Source organism: Notolepis coatsorum, assembly GCF_963971535.1.
Source record: "Notolepis coatsorum genome assembly, chromosome: 14".
Lineage (NCBI taxonomy): Eukaryota > Metazoa > Chordata > Actinopteri > Aulopiformes > Paralepididae > Notolepis > Notolepis coatsorum.
Window position 1 is genome coordinate 60,086,761 of NC_140178.1, and position 26,434 is coordinate 60,113,194.

Here is a 26,434-nt window from a genome sequence, read left to right on the forward strand (position 1 = left end):
CATTGTATAGAGCGGATCCCCCGGCCGTATTCAAGCGCTGGAGCGCTTTGCGATGGATCAAAATTAGATAGGAATCAAATGTATTGTCATCATACAGCACCTATAGCTATATAATGGAATAGACTGTATTAATATAGTAGTAATAATAGTAGTTGGCTAGTTGCGCGCTTCTGGCCACCTCCCGCAGTGCGCGCATACACACATACTGTATACAGTACGTGCAAAATTAGTTGTCAAGAGCCAATCGCACAGGTTGCCTCATCTCATCTGGCTCTGCAAATAGATCTAGAGTCTGAATATCATATATAGCCTGCTGATGATCTCTCTCGAGTCAAATCCATTCTGAGAACGGAATGCAGTGCCCGCGACGCGGGTCTTGATTGATTGATTGATTGAAAATTGTATTAACAGATTGCAGAATGGGTACAATACAGTACAGCTCAATACACACAATTGTTAAGGGTATGCAGACCAGAGAAAGACTTTCGTCTTGTTTACATCAGGGTCCCCCATTTTCAATTCATCATAACATATGACATACACGACATACAGATAGACAGTACTGCTACATCTATACATTTATGACATACCAGATTTGCAAATACAGTATTGTTTGTGATACAAAAAGAGTCCAGAAAAGAGAGTATATACATTTGACGTAGAAACTGTACATTGGAGGAGGTTGGGTAGGTGGGGGGGGGGGGACTGTACATTGGAGGTGGTTGGGGGGGGGGGGGGGGGGTCGGGTAGGAGGGGTGGGTGGGTGGGGGACACTGTACAACTGTACAAGCAAAACTGTACATTGGAATATTGACAAAACCATACTTGGTCATTTACTGTACATTGGAGGGGGTTGGGTTACAACACAGGAGCAGAGTATAAACAACAGTACAGGAATGAGAAACAGTCTAAATGGGTTTTAACATTTTAGTTTATTTCATGCGGATATGATCTATAATACCTGATCGGTACAATATCTACTAACCTGATCAATACAAGCCCCCCCCCCCCTCTCGTCAGCGCAGACGTACTTGCTTTTGATTTTGACGTTCATTTTGACGTTCAACGTCAGACGTACTTCGAGATACTTCCGTACTTTCCGCCAATCAGCGCACATTGTCCTGTCCCGGGAGAAATGTCATGGGACCGGGCGGAAGTTGCTCAATCTGGAACAATCTCCGCGGCTGCAGCTGGACCCTATTGCATTACAGGGTAGAATCTGCTGAGCACGTCTCCTGTGTATTGTTGTAATGACCAACAGGGACCGATAGGGAGCGCAGTGATCGCTGGACGCACCAGCCATTTTGCCAAGGTTCGCTCTGTGAGTACACTCGTTTTATGAAAATGATTTAAAATGTTTATCAGCAACTCCGAGCTTCCAGACCCCATCGTGAAGCTGTGTTAAACCCATATTGTACGCTGGGTATCTTTGAAATCCAGATCTGATATGTTTTTGACACACTCCGAGCCAGTGGCGGACTGGCCATCGGGACGTTCGGGACGAATCCCGATGGGCCGGAACCAAAGTGGGCTGGTCCAAAAAAAATAAAAAATATATACTTTTTTTTTTTACTTTTTTTTTGGGCCAGTGTGTGGGCCAGTGTGTGGGCCACTAATGTGGGCCGGTGTGTGGGCCAGTGTGTGGGCCAGTGTGTGGGCCAGTGTGTGAGTCGGTGTGTGGGCCACTAATGTGGGCCAGTGTGTGGGCCAGTGTGTGAGTCGGTGTGTGGGCCACTAATGTGGGCCGGTGTGTGGGCCAGTGTGTGGGCCAGTGTGTGAGTCGGTGTGTGGGCCACTAATGTGGGCCAGTGTGTGGGCCAGTGTGTGAGTCGGTGTGTGGGCCACTAATGTGGGCCAGTGTGTGGGCCGGTGTGTGGGCCAGTATGTGGGACGGTGTGTGGGCCGGTGTGTGGGCCAGTATGTGGGACGGTGTGTGGGCCGGTGTGTGGGCCAGTATGTGGGACGGTGTGTGGGCCGGTGTGTGGGCCAGTATGTGGGCCAGTCTGTGGGACGGTGTGTGGGCCGGTGTGTGGGCCAGTATGTGGGCCAGTCTGTGGGCCGGTGTGTGGGCCAGTGTGTGAGTCGGTGTGTGGGCCACTAATGTGGGCCAGTGTGTGTGCCGGTGTGTGGGCCAGTATGTGGGCCGGTGTGTGGGCCGGTGTGTGGGCCAGTATGTGGGCCAGTCTGTGGGCCGGTGTGTGGGCCGGTGTGTGAGTCGGTGTGTGGGCCACTAATGTGGGCCAGTGTGTGTGCCGGTGTGTGGGCCAGTGTGTGGGCCAGTATGTGGGCCGGTGTGTGGGCCGGTGTGTGGGCCAGTGTGTGGGCCACTAATGTGGGCCAGTGTGTGTGCCGGTGTGTGGGCCAGTATGTGGGCCGGTGTGTGGGCCGGTGTGTGGGCCAGTGTGTGGGCCGGTGTGTGGGCCAGTGTGTGGGCCACTAATGTGAGACGGTGTGTGGGCCGGTGTGTGGGCCAGTATGTGGGACGGTGTGTGGGCCGGTGTGTGGGCCAGTATGTGGGCCAGTCTGTGGGACGGTGTGTGGGCCGGTGTGTGGGCCAGTATGTGGGCCAGTCTGTGGGCCGGTGTGTGGGCCAGTGTGTGAGTCGGTGTGTGGGCCACTAATGTGGGCCAGTGTGTGTGCCGGTGTGTGGGCCAGTATGTGGGCCGGTGTGTGGGCCGGTGTGTGGGCCAGTATGTGGGCCAGTCTGTGGGCCGGTGTGTGGGCCGGTGTGTGAGTCGGTGTGTGGGCCACTAATGTGGGCCAGTGTGTGTGCCGGTGTGTGGGCCAGTGTGTGGGCCAGTATGTGGGCCGGTGTGTGGGCCGGTGTGTGGGCCAGTGTGTGGGCCACTAATGTGGGCCAGTGTGTGTGCCGGTGTGTGGGCCAGTGTGTGGGCCAGTATGTGGGCCGGTGTGTGGGCCGGTGTGTGGGCCAGTGTGTGGGCCGGTGTGTGGGCCAGTGTGTGGGCCACTAATGTGGGCCAGTGTGTGGGCCACTAATGTGGGCCAGTGTGTGTGCCGGTGTGTGGGCCAGTGTGTGGGCCAGTATGTGGGCCAGTATGTGGGCCGGTGTGTGGGCCGGTGTGTGGGCCAGTGTGTGGGCCGGTGTAGTGTGTGGGCCGGTGTAGTGTGTGGGCCAGTGTGTGGGCCGTATGTGTATTTGAAGGAATTACACATACGGTAATTACCGGCCGTATGTGTATACCGGCCAGTGTGTGGGCCGGTGTGTGGGCCGGTGTGTGGGCCAGTGTGTGGGCCGGTGTAGTGTGTGGGCCGGTGTAGTGTGTGGGCCAGTGTGTGGGCCGTATGTGGGCCGGTGTGTGGGCCATTATGTGGGCCGGTGTGTGGGCCAGTGTGTGGGCCAGTGTGTGGGCCGGCAATAAAACAATAAACAAGTTGCATAAACTAAATCAGATTAAAAATGATCACAGTTCTGGTTTGCCTTAAGATGCAGTTTAAGATGGGTCTTGAACATGGAGTATGTAGGGCACTCTCTAATCACAACTGGTAGGCTATTCCAGTAGTTACCACTTTTAACAGAGAACACAGTTTTTGCAATGGTAGTATACCGAAAAGGCACCTTACAGTCCCCTCTACTGATGGCCCTGGTGGTAATGCCAGTGTCTGCTTTCTGTTGGATGAACTCATTCAATGGGGGAGGGGCAAGTCCATGCAGAACCTTGTACATGAAGCAAGTATATTTGAAAACTTGGAAATTCTCGAAACTTAGCATGTTATGTTTTTCTAAAACATTACAGTGATGAAATGAAATTGGTTTCCTATCAAATACTTTTATGGCTTTTTTGTAGAGTAATTCTATTGGTGTAAGAGTAGTGACATATGAAAGAGACCAGTTGATAAAACAGTACTCGATGTGTGATAAAATCATTGAATGCAGAAACATCCTTGCAGCATTAACTGGCAGGCAGGGCCTGATCTGCCTGAAGTTTTCGATGTTAAACTTGACTGTGTTTGTCACTTTCTTCACATTACTTTTTGAAGGTCAATGTAGAGTCCAATGTGACCCCAAGATACTTGAATTAATGTACAATGTCCAGCTCCGCCTCTCCCAGAAACACATCAGAGTGAGTGACCTCTACTGGTGACTTTGTGAACATCATACACACTGTTTTCTTGGTGTTAAGTGAAAGACATGCTTTTGTTAGCCAGTCTTGAATGAGACATGAGACATCAGTGAATGAGATTCACGTTTCCTCCCAACCGCGAGTAGGCCTAGAAGCGCAGAAATGGAGAATGCAAAAAAAGAAAGGGTGGAGCTGAAAAAGCTAGAATTGCTAGTAAAAGACGCAGAACAATGTTCTAAAATTACAGACATGTTTAGTAGAGGAAGGGCTGGCGTTAGAGTAGCTGCTGCTGCTAATGATGAAGTTCAAGTGGAAGGAACCAACAGTAACATGACAGGTGCGTGCAGTAGCCTAGTGCATATTCTACTGTTGGTGTGTGCCGGTTCATGAGGGCTAGCTAGCCTATACTAGTTCTTGCAGTGATTTCAGTCATTCTATTACAAGACAATGTGCTTTCCGTATTCCTGATTCCTTACAGCACGTGGACGTAAATAGTCGTGACTTGTGACGTTTTTTCTCTGACTAAAAGTTTAGTTAGCAATGTTAGGACTAGTGCCCACCACAGCATCAGAAGCTAAAGTGCTAACCTAGAGAGCCAATCAGAACCTAGGACGGGCTGCAAATTTATTGGCTACTAATATTATAATAGTAAATACTCAAATAAAATACTATTATGTTCCCTTTCAAATTTTCATGTTGATATAATATTGGTAATCTAATTGATTGAATTGATTAGTTGCCATTTTACATGCTTAAATAAGATGTACCTTAGAATTCCCAACAGTTAGCCATGTTCTCGATTAGTCTCATCTACATGTTTGTAGATAACCACAGCTAACTAGCTTAAGCTAACAACTAGGTCAACTACTACCCCGTAGTTAAACAAATGTGATTGCATATAACAGCTAACTGCTACAGCTAAGTTGGTAGTTAGCCTATTCCATTAATGTTGAATGTATTTATGAAGGTTGTTGATGGTGGTTGGCGCTGAATAGCAGACATGATTCCGTCAGTCTGCCACAGGGAAGCTGTGTTTGCTGATGCTGCTCACGACCACCAGTAGCGTATGACTGAGTGTGAATGCTTGATTGTTTCTGTGAAGCGCTTTGTGGAACAATGCTGATATACAGTTAAGAATGAGTAATTCGCTTTTGGTTTTTAAGAAAATGGTTTGTAAAGCTATTTTTGAAAACTACAAGGGTGAATAATACTGTTTTTTTTTTTGCTATTTTCTTTTAGAATACTGTTTGAGTCTTAATTTTTTTTAATGTTTGTTAAGAATATAGGACAGGCATAGGCTATATAAGCATTGCTTCAGTCTGTACCTTCTCAGTCACTGTAAAATCAAATATTGTTAAATGATGGTGTATATTGTATTGTGTGAGATGATGACTGAATAAACTACTACTACTACTACTACTACTACTACTACTACTACTACTACTACTACTACTACTACTTTGGGTGTTTTCAAAAGGCTGAAAAACGCTGTATGAATTCAAGCCATTATTATTGATTGCTGATGTTCTTCTTATGCAGTTGACTCTGAGGAAAGAGAGAGCGCCCAGTCCAGCACAGCTGACCCTGAGGGGAGAGAGAGTGCCCAGTCCAGCACAGCTGACCCTGAGGGGAGAGAGAGAGCCCAGTCCAGACAGACAGACACACAGAGAGAGAAAGAGAGAGAGAGACAGAGAGAGAGACACAGAGAGAGACACACAGAGAGAGGGAGAGACACAGAGAGAGAGAGACACACACACACACACACACAGAGAGACACATACACAGAGAGAGAGAGAGAGAGAGGAGAGAGAGAGAGAGAGAGATAGAGAGAGAGAGAGAGAAAACAAGCTCTTGGAATGGGTGTCTGGGAGGAAGTGGGGGGTCTTTCGATGTTGATTAAACGGCAAGCAACTAATGTCATGAGTGCCAAATTAAAGGACAATAAATCCAATCTAACTGAAATTGTGTAGCACAGACCTTTTCTATGGATCAAAACCTCAATATTATTATGGTGTAGTTAATACTTCATGTATCCTTAATCCCTAGGCTAATGAGGCACTAAGATGTTAGTAAAAAAAAAAACATATGCCAATGACAGGAAGTAACGGTATATGTATGTGTGTGTCTCTGTGTGTGTGTGTGTGTGCACTGTGCATGAGTGCACATCTAGGGGCGGCAGGGGCGGACCTAGCACATTTGGCGCCCTAGGCGAGATTTTTTTTTTTTTTTTTTTGGCGCCCCCCTCTGGGTGGCGCTCTAGGCGACCGCCTATATCGCCTGTAGGAAGGTCCGCCCCTGAGGGGCGGTGTGTAGATTTGGTCTCCCTGATGTTGACTCCTTAGCCACAGCCTTGGGTTGTTTAATACTGGACAAGTGTTTCATAACGGCCGTTGTGTGGGCCGGTTTCGGGGCCGGTGCGTGGGCCGGTGTGTGGGCTGGTGCGTCTGAATGTCCCGGGCTGAATTTGTGTCCCAGTCCGCCACTGCTCCGAGCCCCGCGATCACGCTTGGTTGTTTCTTTACTGGGTAATCGCGCCGTAAATATAAGTGACTGCGGTCACAAAAGCCCCAGGCTTGCAAACCGAAAGTCAAGAAAGGGGCTAATGTAAACAAGCAGATAGTAGGGTTGCCACCCGTCCCTTAAAATACGGAATCGTCCCGTAATTGTAAACTGACGCGTTCCGTATTGAACTGATAGGGGACGCCCTAGGTTGCCAGTTTTGTGAGAGAAATGAGCCAGCCGAGCTACAAAAACAAGCAAAATTTGTCAAAGTCGGGGGAAATAAACAGACATGGCAACTCTGTATATTGATGTAAATATATATGTTTCTGAAATAGTCTAAGAGAAAGGTGTTGCGTTGTCCTACTCATAGTATTCGATCGCGACATTTGTCGGCAAACAGGTGATTGTAATGTAATAGTAGTGTGATTAAATGACAAGTTGACAACCATGAGCCAATGAATAAAAACACCTGAGGAACACGCCGACATTATGGGAAATGCGCTTGCCATCTTCTCCAGAGTCAGACAAGAAGGTAGATCTCCATATAATCTCTGTGCGTTCAGTAGAAAGCTATCCGGCTACAAGATAGCATATTTAGCACAAATTAATCGCAGCGGATACGGACCACTAACCTAGCTTAACTCCGGAAGAATGTGTTTTTGGCCAACAGCTAGGCTAGTGGTCCGTATCCGCTTCGATTCATTTGTGCTAAACGGCTAGCTTGCAGCTGGATAACTTTCTACTGAACGCACAGAGAGGAAATATTTATCCATCTTCTTTCCCATAATGTCGGCGTGTTCCTTTAAGTCATGTCCGGTAGTGGGATGACTCTGCTCCACAGTCACACACACACACACACCTTCTTGAGGACGTTGAAGCGGTACTTGAGCCGGGAGTTCTCTTCTCTCAGGGCATCCAGCTGCGGGGACGACGAGCCCGGTAGGTTCTGTGGGTTCCTCAGGCTCTCGAGCTCCGCGGAAAGAGACCGGATCTCGCGCTCCTGGCCCTGAAGTCGGGTTGTGCACTCAGCTACGGAGTCTTTCATTTTGTTTCAATAATAATATCCACAAATTACGCAATATCGTCTGGTTTGTCAAACGTGTCAGCGATAGAACTGTAACACAACGACAGCTGGGAAGCGCGTGTGTGTATTGTATGCGTGTCCAGACTGAACCTCTTCTTCGTTTTCCTCCTTCTGTGAATTAATGGCGGATCGCAAACCGACGTATAGGTGTCATACCGCCACCTACTGTACCGGGGTGTGTGGCTACTTTGTGTGTGTGTGTGTGTGCGTGTGCGTGTGTGTGCGTCGGTCGTTTGGGCTTTGTGTGAATGAATGAATGATGAATGATGAATGAAAACTTTATTTAACAGATTGCAGAATGGGTACAATACAGTACGGCTCAATACATACAATTGTTAAGGGGATGCAGACCTGAGAAAGACGTTTGTCTTGTTTCCATCAGGGTCCCCCATTTTCAATTCATATAGACATTTATGACATACACAACATACATGACATTTATGGCATAGGGACATATAGGTATTTAGTACTGATACATTTGTGACATAGGCGGTATTCAAATATACAGTACTGTTACCCCTAGATCCTGACAGAGTATATACATATGATGGGGAGGGGACTGTACATTAGGAGGGGGTGGGTGGGTGGGAGGGAAATATACATACGGCGGGGAGGGAATATATACATGCGGTGGGGAGGAGACTGTCTATTAGGAGGTGGTGGGGGTTTTGGGCATTTACGGTGGCCAGTTTCGAATTGCAGCCTCCCGTAGGTGCTCTTTAAGAGCGGTTTTGAATGTGGGCAGGGATTCACATTCCTTTACAGCTTTGGGTAGGGCGTTCCACATTGTTGTGGCATAATTGCGAAACGTGTTTAGTCCCTTGTTTGAGCCGAATCTGGGTTTCACATGATTTGTTGAGCTTCCTCTGGTGTAGTGGTTGTGGTATTCACTGACCTTTGGGAAGTATTTTGACATGTACATGGGCACCCCGGTCGTATAGTGTATCTTGTAGACCAGGCCCATTGCAAGTTGCTGTACTCTGTCGTCTACTCTAAGCCATCCTAGGTTGGCAAAGTGGGCAGGGGTGAGGTGGGTTCTGGGGTTCAGGTCAAGCAGTAGTCTGACCAGTTTGTTTTGTGATGTTTGTAATTTTGTTTTAAGCGCCTTTGAGGTGCTTTGGTACCATGAGGTGCACGCATAGTCATAGTACCCTTGAATGAGTGCTCCTGCCAGAGTCTTCAGGGTATTCTTGTTTACCAGAGAGGAGATCCGGTACAAGAATCTAGTTCGTTGGTTGACTTTTTTTATTACATTGGATGCCATTTTGTCACAGGAAAGATTTGCCTCTAGGATGGAACCCAGGTAGGTAATTTCGTCTTTCCTTGTGACAATATTGTCACCCACTGTAACTGAGAATCCGTCGGTCTTGCTGAATTTGTTATTTGAACCGAAGAGAATGGACTCTGTTTTGCCCATGTGTAATGATAGTTTGTTATCAGCGAGCCATATGCAGATTTTGCCTAGTTCCGTGCTGAGGGTTTTTTCAACCTGCAATTTGTTCTTGTCAGAGACCAGCAGGGCTGAGTCGTCCGCAAACAGGAACAAATTGCAGTCACAGGCTGACGACATGTCATTTGCATAAATTAGGAAGAGTAGCGGTCCTAGTATGCTTCCTTGTGGAACACTACAGCTCACTGTGAGGGGGGGGGATAGAGTACCGTTTACCTCTACCATCTGTTCTCTCCCCTCTAGGTAGGATTGCATCCAGCTCACTGATAGGCTATCAAAACCAATTGCTTTTAGCTTGTCCATTAGAATGGAGTGATTGACAGTGTCGAAGGCCTTTTGTAGGTCCAGCATGACCATGCCGCAGTATTTGCCCGCGTCCACCTCTTGTTTGATGTGGTCGTTCAAATAGAGGAGGCATGTGTCAGTGGAGTGGGACGTTCTGAAGCCAGATTGGAATTCGTAGATTAGGTTTTTTTCCGCCAGGTACTTTTCGACCTGTTCGTAGACTATTTTCTCCATGACTTTCGAGATGGAGGTAAGAATAGAAACAGGGCGTTAGTTGCCTGGGTCTAATTTGCTGCCCTTTTTGTGTAGAGGGGTCACTCTCGCAATTTTGAAGTCCTTGGGGACGTGCCCCTGTCTTATAGAGAGGTTTATTATGTGTGTGATGACTGGGGTGATGGCGGCTGCTGCGTCTCTGAGGAATTTGGAGGGGATGTTGTCATGGCCAGTGGCCTTGTTAGGTTGGAGGGCGCTCAATTTTTTGAGTACCTCATCGGTTGTTACCATTTCAAGTTTGAAGTCGTCTTTGTGGACCCCTAGGTTTTTGTAGTATGCTACTATGTGTTCTACCCCATACTGCCCTGAGTGGGAGGGTAGTTTGTTTACCAGTGTTGTGGCTATGTTTGTGAAGAAGATGTTTAAGTAATTGGCTACATCCAGCTTGTCTGTGATGAGCGTGTTGTCCGTCTTTATGTTTATGTTTGAGAATCTGGTTTTAAGTTTTTTACTGCAGCCTAGTTGATTATTGAGTAATTTCCAAAGTTCGCGGGGTTTGTTTTTGTTTTCCTCAGTTTTGTCGTTGATGAAATTTCTTTTTGCGGTTCTGATCATGGTGTTTACGTCATTTCTTAGTCTGTTTCTTTGGATTTTTAGTTCAACCACGTGGGCTTGGAGTTCACTGTTTGAGCTTTTGGAAAGCTTTGTCTGACTTTTATGAAGTTCAGAGCATTTTTTGTCTCTGGTTTTCATAGCGGCCAGTATTTCAGTGTGCATCCATGCCTCAGCGCGATTTTTAACCCTGGTGGTTCTTATCGGTGCCATGTTGTTGAGTATTGTTGTGAATTTGGTTTTGAATCCAAGCCATGTTTCTTCAACCTGTGTACCACTGAGCTCATCTGACCAGTCCAAGCTCCCCAGTTCTAGGTTAAAGGCCTCTCTAGAGTAATGTCGTGGAATATATTATCATGTCATTATGAGTCTCTGTTATTTTATCATGTCATACAGCTAGAGTTTCAGTCCAACCAGATTTACTGGTTAATGTGTGTATGTCTCTTTAAGATACTCTATCATTCTCTCAGTCGTAACGAAGTTGCTGTTTGTACCAGCCATAGAGCCATAACCCAAGGTCATGGGAACTGTAAGATGGAGCTGTTTTTCCTTCCAGGCTTAGCCATAACATAGTCGTATTATTAATTTCTCTAACCAGCCATTTTGTTTTCTTCTACGTAATTTCATGTATTCAATGGTATGTCTGACCAGGCCTCTAGGCCAGTCCCCTGTCAGACGCTAGTGGGTTAACATGTCTGCCTCTGGGGGGGTGACTGGTCTGGCAGCGTGGCCACGCTGTCATGAACTTTCTTTATTAAATAAACCTTTCTATTATTATTAATAATGACTCAGAATGATTAATGTAAGCGGCTCATCGTTTGTCCTTTAATAATTCCCATGACAGATGGCGACGAGATGTTTTTTTTTTAACCGATGGGTGTCGAGGTCGGCCGCCAAACGGACTCTGCAGAAAGGGTGAATCCTGGAATTCCGGGGGAGCGCTGTCTCGAGGCTCCTCCGTGCGAGACACCGAGGGGAGAGAACCAGCTGCGCCGTCCGCTTGGCTGTCACCTCCGGCATGAACCTTGGGGACGCGTGATAAGGAACACTCGGTGAGCTGTTGACATTCTGATTTCTGTTTAAAACATTTTTTGTTTTTAAATTTATAATTAGAGGTCTAAACTAGAACATGGTGCCGGTCAGAGCTATTTTTTAAATGTATATTACTATGTGCTCTGCAGTGGTTATTTTTTTCATTGTATTGGTGTATTACTGTGCTTGGTAGACTGGCAATGGTTTTTTCTATAGTTTCTCAATCTTGGTACGTCCCGAATGTATTAGGCAGGGATTAGGCTCGTGCCTTATAGACGGGGTGCGGGGGCCTACCACGAGTATAATAAAATATGTTGACGACGAGAAGAATTATGGGGTATTTTTTTTAATTAGGTTAATATATATTTTAGAGCGATGGGGGTCGAGTTGGCCGCGAGCCGAGGCGCTATGCGGGCAGGTTGAAGTCTTGGGCTTCAGGGAAAGCGCTTTCTTCTCCTCAATACTCCCCCGCACATGATGGGAAGGGAGTGAGGAACCGCTTGCTAGCGTCAGTTTGGCTGCCAACTACGGCTAGAATCCATGGGAGCGTGGGGGAGATATTCGGTGAGCTGGGCATTCTGTTTAGAAGCGGTTATTTATAAAGTAGCCATTCTGTTTAAAAGCGGTTATTTATAAAGAGGCCATTCTGTTTAAAAGCGGTTATGTATAAAGTAGCCATTCTGTTTAAAAGCGGTTATTTATAAAGTGGCCATCCTGTTTAAAAGCGGTTATGTATAAAGTAGCCATTCTGTTTAGAAGCGGTTATTTATAAAGTGGCCATCCTGTTTAAAAGCGGTTATGTATAAAGTAGCCATTCTGTTTAGAAGCGGTTATTTATAAAGTGGCCATTCTGTTTAAAAGCGGTTATGTATAAAGTAGCCATTCTGTTTAAAAGCGATTTTTGTTTCTATCTATAAAGTACTTATGCGAGTGGGGTATTGAATATAGGATAATGTGTGTAACCCCCCTGTGTTTCCTTGAGTACTGGGATTTAAGGGGTATGTTCTGGCTGTACGCTGTTTACAGAGCTTTTTGTCTCCGAGTGCTCAGGAGGAACCAATTTTTGGGGGCTACATAATTTGTACATAGTATTGTTTTTTTGGGTACCTTTTTTATGGTTTTCCTCTGGACACTTTAAATTAAGAGGTATGTTCCGATAATTAGGCGTGAATTACATTTGTATCCGATATTGTAGGCGTGTGCAGAATGTACTGTGGAGTATAGTGGAAAGGGTTTTAGGCACTGATTCTGGGTTTTTTGGTTGTTTTCCTAACAAGGAGGCGGGAAGTTGGACCGTGCGTGGGATGCCAAAAGATAGGGGGACAGGGGCTTATGTCGTGTGATTAGTTTTCCACTGTCTTATCTGGTCATACTGCAGTTTTTCTGAAAAGAAATAAGATAGGGGCATTGTATCCGATAATTAGGCGTGATACGCTACTCCACAGAGCTTTTTTCTCGAAAGTGTTCAGAGGAAACGATTTGTTGCCACATATTTTATTGTGGGTTTTTATTTGTTGTCTTTTATTTTCTGTTTGGTTTGAGTTTACCTAGAAAATGGAAAATGTGGACAGTTTAGAGGGGCCAGAAAGGGGGGCCTGTGGGGTCATGACGGGAGAAGCTAAGAATCTGTTTTTCTGTCTTTTCTCCCACGGTGTGCCCGGGGCTGGATTTTGGGCTCTGTGTCTTTCCGTGTGCGTCACCGTCACCGGCCGTCCCGTCTCCTATCCGCTGGTCTCGCCGGCGACCATCAACTCCGGTGCGCCGGGCATTGGTGTAAAGACCTATAGAGCCTATAAGGAGGTGTTCGAGGGGAAAAAAGCACAATGGCGTGCGGAGGTGCAGGACGGGACGGGCCCACAGCGCATTGGCTGGACGCACGGCGGGGAGACATCGACCTGAGCTCAGGCAAAGTATAGCGCACACTCACATGCACGCACACAGATCGATGGAGATACAGGTACAGCAATATATTAAGGCCATGTGAACAAATCACTGACAATGGGCCTTCTGAAATTTGTATTAGTAGCTCCAAAGTTATCATAAAGTGTATAGGGTTTAGGTATACCTTTGAGACTGGGATTTAAATACATTTCAATATATACCCTGTTTTGAATCAACATAAAAAAAAAAAAGAGAGCAGCCATAAAGGCACAAATATGGGTAATTATTTTTATTAAATACAGGATAGAATAGAAACAAGTGCATACGGTAGCACAGGCTGTGCACGCTGTTATATTACATAGAAATATTTTCCTCTGTCTGTGTAGGCACACACACACACACGTTTACATGCACGCACGCTGTGATAGGGGATAAACAATTCGCTATTTTATCTGCATCGTTTGTGTTTATCTGCATCGTTTGTGTTTATCTGCATCGTTTGTGTGTGTTGACATTGCCATGGGTGAATTTACGTCAGTTAGTATCTTGTTATTGACAGTAGAGCTGGACTGTTTTTGCTCATCATCACATTGTATCAGCCACCAAAATACTCATCAATATTTACATAGATTGACACTTGTGTCTGTGATCAATACATAGCTACTGCCGGAGAAATTGGGCTGCTAAATGAGGATTAGAGATCAGTAACGTTTTGGTGGTGTTCGTTCAGTGATAACAACATTGGCTAAATAGCTAACAAAATGAATACAACATATAGCGTGGCTAACGACACAGAACAACGTTAAAACAAGTGCATGCATGATTGTTTACAATAAGCGGGTGGTCAAAGGACTGACATAACGGGTAGATTGCCTGCACACCACGGGGCACACAGGGGTTCCGCGAGGTGCCTGATGGGAATGTTTCTTTAAGAACAACTGTTGAACTAAACAAATAGTCTATCTAGTGCTTCATGTGTATACAATAAGTGCTTAATCTAATAACATGAACAAAAAAAAAAGAAGTCGATCAAAATGTCTTCACACGTTTCGTAAAGTTATTATAGGAACTTTATCAACTTGACGTCCGCGGCAGGCGTCATTGCTTTTACCAACAGGGTTCCCAACGCGGCTCTGGTTCGTTATCATTTACAAGGGAATACAAAGCGGCTGTCGTGATAATCACACAACAATACTTCCGGTCCGGTCGGTGGGCTTCATAATAAAAGTCTAGAACACCGGAAAAGACGGAGCGGTGGGCTTCAAAATAAAAGTCTAAAACACCGGAAAATAAGTTTATTTTGTACAGCGTTTTCCTCCACGAGTACTCGAGTACATCATGTGATCAATCGATCTGGATTATTTTTGCCCATCCCTAGTTTATCCTGTGCAGCAAGTCATATTGCCACACTGCCAGCGAGAGAATGTTTGTTGACATTCCTCATTAGAACATCTGAGATTAGAGTGTACTGGAGGCCCAGAGCGAGGGAGAGGGGTGACCTCTTTAATGCAACAGTAGAGAAACGTTTTGAAGTGTGTGTAAAGGTTAAACGCAGTTGTCATGACAACACGTCGCATGACAACCAGAAGGCGGGTTTATTGTTGAAAAGGATCCCCATTAGCTGTCGCCTGAGCTGAAGTCTCCATTCCAATAGAGATAGTGTATATTTTGGTCTTTATTTTGCTATACATTGTGGCGAGGGGAAGCCACTGTATATATATATATGTATATATATATGTTATGTGTATATATATATATATATATTGGGGGGAGAGACAGGTATAATGGGGGGGCAGACATCATTATCAACATCAGCTCACATATTTAAGTAGTGCATTCTTAGGTGGTATTTGAAAGACACTTTACTATTCAATTTACTTATGTTCAGTGGGCAGTTATTCCAATGATTGATGGCACGATGAACAACAGTCCTCTTTAAAGATTTTGGTATTGTATGAGAGGGCGCTGTCATCAGGTATCAGCGTAGTATGTGCGTTTCTCTTTAAGAGAGGCACACATTAGCCAGTCAAAACAATTTGGTTATGATCTATGTTGATCCTTGCTATAAGGCCATAAGTGACATTGTTATGGGATCCGTTCTGTTTTCCTTGTAAAGCAGCCATAATAGTCATTTCAGCCAATCCTCAGGGTGATGTTCCAGCTCCTTCCACGTCATATGTGTGTATTAACTGTCTTGCCGAACGAAAGATCGCTCTCACTTGGTGATCGGACATTTGTTTACATGGTCTGATTACCAACTGCGCATTCCTTATCAATTGATCAGTGTGAGGAATTAAAACTATCTTCCATTCCTTATTTCAAACTTTGGCCTCAGAACAAGTTATTGATTTAAAATTCCTCCTTAAAAGTACAGTGGGGCTCAATACACACAGTGATCGAAATGTGTTGGCTTAGCAAAGGGCGATAGAAGGAGTGGTTCAGAGGCAGGATGTTTAGCACACTGCCAGCGAGAGTGGGTTTTTATTTTTTGTTTATTTGGTTTGTCCAGTTCTATTCATATGTGATTTGGCATAGTATGGAATGTTGCCATAACAATGACAAAATGGAGCTATAATTTTGAAAATGGCTTTATCCAATGTTCAGATTTCTGTCCTGGAATTATATGCAAATTAGTGCATATTTAAGTAGATCAGGCCTCATGTGCATGTTTGAACATACAATTGTGATAAAAAAAAAAAAAAGGGTAGTGTCTTAATGTAAGTAGTGAACTGGGGAAGTTTCAGTGTGATATATATTAGTTCACCTGCAGTGTCTCCCCTTTAAGTTCAGTTCAGTCTTAGACCTGTCCTCTGGTAAGGAGGTGAGAACTACAACATGTCACCCCTGAGTGACAGTGTGATTGAATGACCTTCGTCCAGCTTCAGAATACAGTTTTTTATTATTAATTCTTTATTTTCTTTCTCTCTCTTTAATCTTATTCGTATGTCACAGGAGTGCACGTGATTGTGTTCAGTTGTGTTTGAGCCATGTACTGATAACATTACAAGTTATTGCTCATATTATATTATAAATCTCCCATAACAATAAGTATCAGAAAGAACAATATCATCTAAGAATGATTCGTTATTAAAAGATTTAGCTATGTACTGATGGGTTTTTTTCTTCTTTCTTTTTTCTGTGGTGGGGTCTCGCTGAACGGTCTCTTCACTCTGCTTGCGGTCCGGGCACCCATCTCTGACCAAGAGGAGGACGCGCAGAGGACCACTGTCTGTACCAGGCTTCTGCAGTTACAGCGGTGACACATGGACAGTACTCCGTGACCATCAGATCTGTGAGACGGTTTCCAGAACCTGACGGGGGAACCGACTACAGCTGATTACGGGGAGACAAGCTGGCCCAGCTAATCTACTGGACCAGAGCTCCACTCTGCAGCTACAGCATGGACACTGAGACAGTTTCTAGCAGGCCTGTTCCATCAGGGCCACAACCAAGGGCCTGAGGGGGGGGACCGACTACAGCTGGTTTCTGTGAAAGTAAGCTGTCCCAATCTGCTCCAGAACTAGGAGGCAGAGGGCCTATCGGCTAGTGAACGATGGGGCGCTAAGACCATCAACCGACAGCTGACTCCAGTCTGATAGGATCAGTGGTCCTGAGATAAAGATCTTAGAGACAGTTTCCAGCAGGTCTAAGCCATTCACCGGACAGGCTCCTTACATCGGAGGGGAGGATCATCAGGACCGAGCCACGGCATACATGGACTGCAGAGGGGGGTGCTTGGACCAGCGGCCGGGGGAGGGAGAAGAGACCGTTTCCGGGATGAGGCAAGTTTTACCCACAATGCTTAGGTTTGAACCACAATACATGCAGATATTACAGTATCGTCCTAAAAGATGTTAGGTAATGATGTAATGAACTTTCTTTGATTCAGGTGGAGATTTTTTTAATATGTTGTGCATTGCAATGGTAACCAGTTATTTTTTTCATTCTTTGTGAGGAGTCTGCAAATTGTTTTTGTTTTGTTTTGGCTATCTCCCGGAGAATGCAGTCACGTGTATTCTGTTTTCGCTATGAGTTTTGTGAGAATGTTTTTGTCTTCTAGTAATGCACCCAGTGTTATATTTCGTGAGCGCAGTCTATCTTGCAAGGTACTGCCCTGTGTTTTCTTTTGTGATTTCAATTTTTCAGCTTGGTGGTGGGAGAAGTATGGCCTTGACAAAACCAGAGGCTGGACTGTACCCTTGAATCCTGCAACCACCGTCTGGGCATTTGCAAAGAGACGCTAATGATGGCTGCTGTTATGACAACTTCTCTTTTGCACGTGACACGGGGTCTATGCAGAGGACCTTTTGTTTTTTAGATAATAAAAATAGTTTTTGCTGGGTTATTATAATCTGTGTTTGAATGATAATATTTTTTGTTATCTTTATGAAATGATAATGATTGTGATTAATAATTATCAAGAGGAGGGAACTGTCGTGGAATATATTATCATGTCATTATGAGTCTCTGTTATTTTATCATGTCATACAGCTAGAGTTTCAGTCCAACCAGATTTACTGGTTAATGTGTGTATGTCTCTTTAAGATACTCTATCATTCTCTCAGTCGTAACGAAGTTGCTGTTTGTACCAGCCATAGAGCCATAACCCAAGGTCATGGGAACTGTAAGATGGAGCTGTTTTTCCTTCCAGGCTTAGCCATAACATAGTCGTATTATTAATTTCTCTAACCAGCCATTTTGTTTTCTTCTACGTAATTTCATGTATTCAATGGTATGTCTGACCAGGCCTCTAGGCCAGTCCCCTGTCAGACGCTAGTGGGTTAACATGTCTGCCTCTGGGGGGGTGACTGGTCTGGCAGCGTGGCCACGCTGTCATGAACTTTCTTTATTAAATAAACCTTTCTATTATTATTAATAATGACTCAGAATGATTAATGTAAGCGGCTCATCGTTTGTCCTTTAATAATTCCCATGACAGTAAGTTTTGAGGTCTCTAGATGTGACTGTTTTGTGACAGCCGGCCTTCTGTTTTAGCTTTTTGCGGGTACAGAAAATCATATAATGATCACTTAACCCGCATGCTATCACCCCTTTACTGGAGATCATGGACTTGTCAGAGGTCAAAATGAGGTCAATGGTGGTTTGTGTCGAATCGCATACCCTTGTGGGTTGGGTGATTAGCTGGCTGAAACCGTGCAGGTCAGAAAATCTACTGAAGGCCTTGAAGACGGGTGCTGATTTACGCAGCATATCCGTGTTCCAGTCCCCAATAAGAATTTTTTCTACCCCCTCCACCCCAGCTAAACACCCATCAAGTGTGTCATAAAAGCCACTCTGTTCTGGTGGTCTATAGATTGAATGAATGAATGAATGAAAACTTTATTAACAGATTGCAGAATGGGTACAGTGCAGTACAGCTCAATACATACAATTGTTAAGGGGATGCAGACCAGAGAAAGACTTTCGTCTTGTTTACACCAGGGTCCCCCATTTCCAATTCATCGATTGTGCCTACTAGTACTGGTTTCGCCCTGTCTAATAAGATTTCAATCCAAACAGTTTCAATTTCATCATGGTTAAGGTCAGTACGGTTGATGTATTTGGTATCCTTGTGTATATACACACAGACGCCACCTCCATACTGGTTCCTATCCCTCCTGACTATTGAGTAGTTTTCAATTTCAATCTCTGGATCCTGTACAGATGAGTCTAATTTTGTTTCTGTGAAACACAATATGTTAGCCTTACCGTTTAAAAACAACTGTTTGATTTCAGCCAGTTTAGGTCTCAGGCTATTTGTATTAAGATGAAATATGTGAAGTCCATTTTTGCTTGTAATAAGATTGACGTTGTCACACGTGAGGTAACTCTGTTCAATTGTGTCCTGTCCTGTGGTGGGGGGAGGGGGGGCGTTGTTGCTGTTTGTGCCGTGGGTGGGGAGGGGGGGAGGGGGTGATGCTTTGTCCTTTGCTGGAGTCTGTATTCCTTTGTGTGAAAGCCCGCGATGTGGGGGGGGGGGGGGCTGGTTGATTACAGATATGTCTGATTGTACTCCATTGTGGGGGAGGGGGGGTGCCTTTTGTCCTGGCCTGGCAAAGTGACTGATAGAGGATATTTATTTGAGATGAACTACTTTCAAGAAACTCTTAAACTCAATCTTTCTTAATAATGTTTGGTTATTTGTGATGAATGAATGAATTAATGAAAACTTTATTTAACAGATTGCAGAATGGGTACAATACAGTACGGCTCAATACATACAATTGTTAAGGGGATGCAGACCTGCGAAAGGCATTTGTCTTGTTTCCATCAGGGTCCCCCATTTTCAATTCATATAGACATTTATGACATACACAACATACATGACATTTATGGCATAGGGACATATAGGTATTTAGTACTGATACATTTATGACATAAGCGGTATTCAAATATACAGTACTGTTACCCCTAGATCCTGACAGAGTATATATGATGGGGAGGGGACTGTACATTAGGAGGGGGTGGGTGGGAGGGAAATATACATACGGCGGGGAGGGAATATATACATGCGGTGGGGAGGAGACTGTCTATTAGGAGGTGGTGGGGGTTTTGGGCATTTACGGTGGCCAGTTTCGAATTGCAGCCTCCCGTAGGTGCTCTTTAAGAGCGGTTTTGAATGTGGGCAGGGATTCACATTCCTTTACAGCTTTGGGTAGGGCGTTCCACATTGTTGTGGCATAATTGCAAAACGTGTTTAGTCCCTTGTTTGAGCCGAATCTGGGTTTAACATGATTTGTTGAGCTTCCTCTGGTGTAGTGGTTGTGGTATTCACTGACCTTTGGGAAGTATTTTGACATGTACATGGGCACCCCGGTCGTATAGTGTATCTTGTAGACCAGGCCCATTGCAAGTTGCTGTACTCTGTCGTCTACTCTAAGCCATCCTAGGTTGTCAAAGTGGGCAGGGGTGAGGTGGGTTCTGGGGTTCAGGTCAAGTAGTAGTCTGACCAGTTTGTTTTGTGATGTTTGTAATTTTGTTTTAAGCGCCTTTGAGGTGCTTTGGTACCATGAGGTGCATGCATAGTGTTATGGGAGATTAATAATATAATAATGAGCAATAACTTGTTCTGAGTCCAAAAGTTGAAATAAGGAAATAGAAAATAGATTTAATTCCTCACATAGATCAATTGATAAGGAATGCACAGTTGAAGATCAGACCATGTAAACAAATGTCCGATCACCAAGTGAGGACGATCTCTCGTCCCCCAAGACCGTTAATACAAAATTAATATATACATATGACGTGGAAGGAACTGGAACATCACTCTGAGGATTGGCTGAAATGACTATTATGGCTGCTTTACAAGGAAAACAGAGCGGATCCCATAACAATGTCACTTATGGCCTTATAGCAAGGATCAACATAGATCATAACCAAATTGTTTTGACTGGCTAATGTGTGCTTCTCTTAAAGAGAAACATACTACGTTGATATCTGATGACAGCGCCCTCTCATACAATACCACAATGGTATGATAATATATTTCCACGACAGTTCCCTCCTTTTGATGATATAATCAACATTATTATCACCATATAAAACAAAACAGAAATAATTATCCCACTTAAACAACTACTACCACCAGCCCCTAGAGGGAGACAGCGGCCTACATATAAAGGCGGCCAGGATGAGGGACGGTGAACACAGGATCTCCATCCCAGTGAGGTGATGGAATGTCCAAGTCGTGAACCGTGAGATGATGAAATGTCCAAGTCGTGAACCCAGCACAGCATCCCGGCGCTGGTCACAACACAACACAGGTCCAGATGGAAAACATCTCTCCTCTCAAGCTGGAAAGAAACACAAAATCCCAGGAAAAGTATTTTGCAGAAAAATAACCATCCACCGAAAACCCCAGAACATATCATAATAACAACAACAATAGCCATAATAATAATAATAAAATAATAATAATAATAATAATAATAATAAAATAATAATAATAATAATAATAATAAAAATAAGAATAATAATAATAAGAAAAGGAATTAAAAAACAACAAAACTGACAGACACAAAAACTTTCTTGGAACTCTAAGGACAACACAACCTCTAATGCGTAATATTAACCACAACTTGCCTCTTGACATTGCAGAATCCGGAGATGAAACAGGGCACGTCCACACCATTCCAAAAAAAAAACCCGCGGCGATGGGACATCTCAGAGGTAGACAAACCAGAGCTTGACAACCACGAACAACACTATGCTACCCCTCGTCTTCTTGTCGCAGTGGGGGGTTCTGATGCACTGGAACTTCAATGGGCAGCAAAAGATCCCTGTTATACAGGTGTCCCGCCGTGCCAAAAAATCATGCTCCCGAGAGGGCTTTTAGAAAAGCCTGTCTCTACCCACGGACGCGACCTATCACCCCCCACCCACCATCCTATTGTTCGTGGTCCAGCAGTCATGGGCTGGGAAAGCGTCCACAGCCGGCCCGGTCTGCTCCCCGCGTAAGCCAATCACCGGTGGGAATGGAACAGCAGGACACGCCCCATCTCTCCCTCGGAAAACAAAAAGAGAAAATACATCACACACTAATTCCAGCATCAAACGATTCAACATGCCAAATATTTAAGAAATAATGTACCAGAATGTGTCGGCTATGTGTCTGTCAGTTTCTCTGAATGTGCGGCCCTACTTCAACTTTTTTTTTTTTTTTCTTTTTTTTCAGAGCGCCACGCCTAAAGTTGTCACATAAAGGAAAACAGACATCACACACTGGAGTGTAAATGTGTTATCAACAGGATAGAATGAAAAACAAACGGGGCAGGCTGCACGGTTTCTGGTGTTGGGAGTGTAAATGTGTTATCAACAGGATAGAATGAAAAACAAACGGGGCAGGCTGCACGGTTTCTGGTGTTGGGAGTGTAAATGTGTTATCAACAGGATAGAATGAAAAACAAACGGGGCAGGCTGCACGGTTTCTGGTGTTGGGAGTGTAAATGTGTTATCAACAGGATAGAATGAAAAACAAACGGGGCAGGCTGCACGGTTTCTGGTGTTGGGAGTGTAAATGTGTTATCAACAGGATAGAATGAAAAACAAACGGGGCAGGCTGCACGGTTTCTGGTGTTGGGAGTGTAAATGTGTTATCAACAGGATAGAATGAAAAACAAACGGGGCAGGCTGCACGGTTTCTGGTGTTGGGAGTGTAAATGTGTTATCAACAGGATAGAATGAAAAACAACACAGGCCCTAATCTGAGGCCAGCTATTGCCCTCCTGCATGTCATGAGTCATGAGGGTTCCGCGAGAGACCTGATGGTAATGTTTCTTCAAGAATATAGAATGACAACTATTTAACTAAACAAATAGTCTGTCTAGGGCTTCATGTGTATACAATAATTGCCTAATCTAATAACATGAACTAAAAAATGAAAAACGATCAAAATGTCTTCACATGTTTCGTAAAGAACTTTACCGACTTAACGTCCGCGGCAGGCGTCATTGCTTTTACCAACAGGGTTTCGCGGCTCTGGTTCGTTATCGTTTACAAGGGAATACAAAGCGGCTGTCGTGATAATCACACAACAATACTTCCGGTCCGGTCGGTGGGCTTCAAAATAAAAGTCTAGAACACCGGAAAAGACAGAGCGGTGGGCTTCAAAATAAAAGTCACTCGAGTACATCATGTGATCTGGATTATTTTTGCCCATCCCTAGTTTATCCTGTGCTGAAGTCTCCATTCCAATAGAGATAGTGTATATTTTGGTCTTTATTTTGATTATGGTTTCAATCATGGGCCAAGGATTCATTTTTGCTATACATTGAGACAGGTATAATGGGGCAGAAGGGCTTCACTATGGCAGCAAGTCATATTGTTTATTGTTGAAAAGGATCCCCATTAGCTGTCGCCTAAATGGCGAGGGGAAGCCACTGTATATATATGTGTATATATATATGTATATGTGTGTATATATATATATATATATATATATATATATTGGGGGGAGATGGTAGCATCTAAAGGTGCCAGGTCAGAGAGGTTGAAATGTGCTTGGCTTGGAAGACACAAAACATGACAACATGAGATACATATGACAATCACAATTAACAATGTAGACATCATTATCAACATCAGCTCACATATTTAAGTAGTGCACTCTTAGGTGGTATTTGAAAGACACTTTACTATTCAATTTACTCATGTTCAGCGGGCAGCCATTCCAATGATCGATAGCACGATAAACTTTAAAGACTTTGGACGTGGCAACGCAATCTGCCCATCACCAGCTGACCCAGCAAAACAAGAATGAACCTGGTTGCATCTGACAATTTGTTTGTATAAGAAAACTGGTTGAGACGAAAAGACAGTGTTCCTGAAAAACTAACCTTGCAGCTCTGTGGTGGGCAGTTTGCAATTTCTTTAGTTGACCTTTGGATACAGAGGACTATACTGCTGCACAATAATCTAGGTGACATCCTGGCCTTAATTGATAAAGTATCAGTAATCGAATTACCTATATCTGACCATCACTGTGTATTTAACAGAGACTAGGAAAATTTGATGGAAGGACGGATGTCATAACCCTGCCCTCTCACTTTCAAACATGCAGAGCGGCAGGGTTTTTGTTATGACGCCAGCTGTAATAGTGTGCCTTGGGACAGGCGAGTGCAAGAGGTACATGCGCGTTCACAAGTAATGTATGCTTGTGGATAATAGAGTGGATATGTATTAATACTCCCAGATGAAGGTAATAGGCTAATGTGTTGGACCTGAAAGGCTGTCCCTCCTAGTTGTGGGCTTTCAGAGGCAGGGCAGAGGGAACAGAGCGAGTGGAGAACAAGACAAACCACTCTTTAGAACCAAATTATCAGAGTAGCAGTATATACACGGCACTCCATTTGCAACAAAATAGGAAGAACAGCAATATTCTTCACTAACAAATTACAGGACAACTTGCTTGTGCCATGTCTTTACAAAACTGTCATGGGAGATGACCACAGCCAAAACGGCGCCGGGTCAGAGAGATCAAAATGTGCATGGTTTGCCTATGTTTAAAACTCAAGTCCGCCTTCCCTCCATCCTGTATGACACAAGACATCGGCAATGTATAGTTTTCTCTGATTACAGTCCCAGATGCCCCCCTGGAAAATGCATAGCGCCCGCTTATTTTGCCCCTGGACAACTTTTTACCGTAAGCACGCTATGTGTTGCTCCTGAGTCAACAATGAATGTCACCGGTGCATTTGAAATATACAAAGTCATAACTGGCATCTTTAAGTAAGCTGTATTCTCAAACTTTAAATATGTTTCTACAGCTAAAACAGGCCCTCTACTTTCAATATGCGAAATGGCTTCCGCTATCAGTGTGTGCATTCCTTCATTTTGTTTTTCATTGCACATTGCATGTGTGCGAAGTCGGTTGAGAGTGTGTGTGTAGTGTGTTTATACTCTGCCTGCGGTCGCTGCTCTGCCCGGCCCTCCTCGCCTCAACACCCATCCGCTGCGATCCCCCTCCCAGTCAATGCGATGGCTCCACTCCATGTTCCTCTCTCCCTCTCTCTCCCGTTCCACCTCGTCCTCCTTTACGGCGCTGTTGTTGAACCTCAGTGTGCCACTGCTCCTTTTTCCTCTCCAATTGATCCCTTTGATCGCAATCTCGGAACCAATGATCGTTTTCGCCACAAATGAAGCACGCCGCTGGGCGTTGACGCTGTCCCTGTTTTTTATAGGCATTTCCCCTCTGATGTCCTCTCGGAACGGTCTGGCCAGCCCCGTCCTCCCTCGAAAGTTGTGTGACAGCTCTCACCAAAGTCAACACCAACGAGGAAGGGTCCCCTGATGTGGACCTCGCCCCCATTATGACTTTTGACGTAGCCCGTGTATTTCGTTCCACGGACAGCTGGAGCTCCCTCAGCTGTTTGGAAATGTGGAAAAGGTCATCCGTTGTTGTCAATCCAGCCTTTGGCGTGTTCGGCTTAGGTGGCGTCGGAGGCTGCCACGGCACTGGCGGAGGGGGAGGTAGCTCTCCAGGGCAGGAGGAATCAAAGTGTGGCAGGAGAGGCGCCGGTAGTCCAGGTGGTTGCCACAGGGGAGGCTCAGTCGCCGGTAGTCCAGGTGATTGACGCAGGGGAGATCCAGTAGCCGCCGCCGGTAGTCCAGGTGGTTGACGTAGGGGAGGCCTCACACACGGAAAGGCATCGAGGCCAGGGTCCAGACAAAGCAGCGACACCACCGCCGTGGGGGAAGAGACAGACAGCAAAATGTTATCCTCTACATCGTCTGCAGGCAAAAGCTTCATCGCTCTTCTTCCCTCTCTCCTCTCTGCCTCCCTCTTCCATAGACCTAAACAAGCCTCTTGCTTCTCTAAATCCTCCACAACTTCTATTTTAACACGCTTCTTTTTCCTCAACCGACTCCTCACTTCCCTCAATGCTTCCTCCAACTCTTTCAACTCAGTCAATGAGAAAGAACCCCCTATCGGAAAATTGTTTTCCTTTACCCACTTGTCGACGTATGCCACAGAATCTAACCCATAAGTGCTTCTCATATACTTCACTCTTCCACTTTCCTCACCCTGTGGCCCCGCCAACTTGCTCCTGCTTCTTCCCATAGCGCAAATAAAATAAAGATAACAAATATAACAAAAACAAACCAAACAAAACAAAACCAAACAGAAAATAAAAGTAAAAAAAAATAAAAAATAAAAAATAAAACCCCACAATAAAATATGTGGCCTACAAATCGTTTCCTCTGAACACTTTCGAGAAAAAAAGCTCTGTGGAGAAGCGTATCACGCCTGTTATTTCGGATACAATGCCCCTATCTTATTTCTTTTCAGAAAAACTGCAGTATGACCAGATAAGGCAGTGGAAAACTAATCACACGACATAAGCCCCTGTCCCCCTATCTTTTGGCATCCCACGCACGGTCCAACTTCCCGCCTCTTTGTTAGGAAAACAACCAAAAAACCCAGAATCAGTGCCTAAAACTATTTGCATGAACTTCCCTTTCCACTATAACCACAGTACATTTTGCACACGCCTGTTATTTCGGATACAAATGTAATTCACGCCTAATTATCGGAACATACCTCTTAATTTAAAGTGTCCAGAGGAAAACCATAAAAAAAAAAGTACCCAAAAAAAAACAATACTATGTTCCAGCCCTAGACAACATCTGGACTCAGAATCTCAAAATAACTTCCAACTCCCGCACGCATCCATATGGGTTTACCTGCCAGAGATGACAAAACAGTCGGTGTCCAGGTGTCCCCCCTTCTCCTGAATCCTTTCCCCGGAGGCTTAGGGCAGGGGATAATTTAGTATTCCCCTGGATTGCTCGTCG

At 44.8% G+C, this 26,434-nt stretch overlaps 1 protein-coding gene across 1 annotated transcript in view; it reads right to left on the reverse strand.

The window, feature by feature from the left end:
- The window catches only part of rars1 (arginyl-tRNA synthetase 1), a 34,480-nt gene extending 26,712 nt beyond the window's left edge, over positions 1 to 7,768 (reverse strand). The window contains exon 1 of the mRNA XM_084329991.1: positions 7,444 to 7,768. Coding sequence (XP_084186117.1) covers positions 7,444 to 7,629 — 186 coding nt within the window. The 5' untranslated portion in view covers positions 7,630 to 7,768. The remainder of the gene's footprint in view (positions 1 to 7,443) is intronic.
- Positions 7,769 to 26,434: the final 18,666 nt, after the last annotated feature.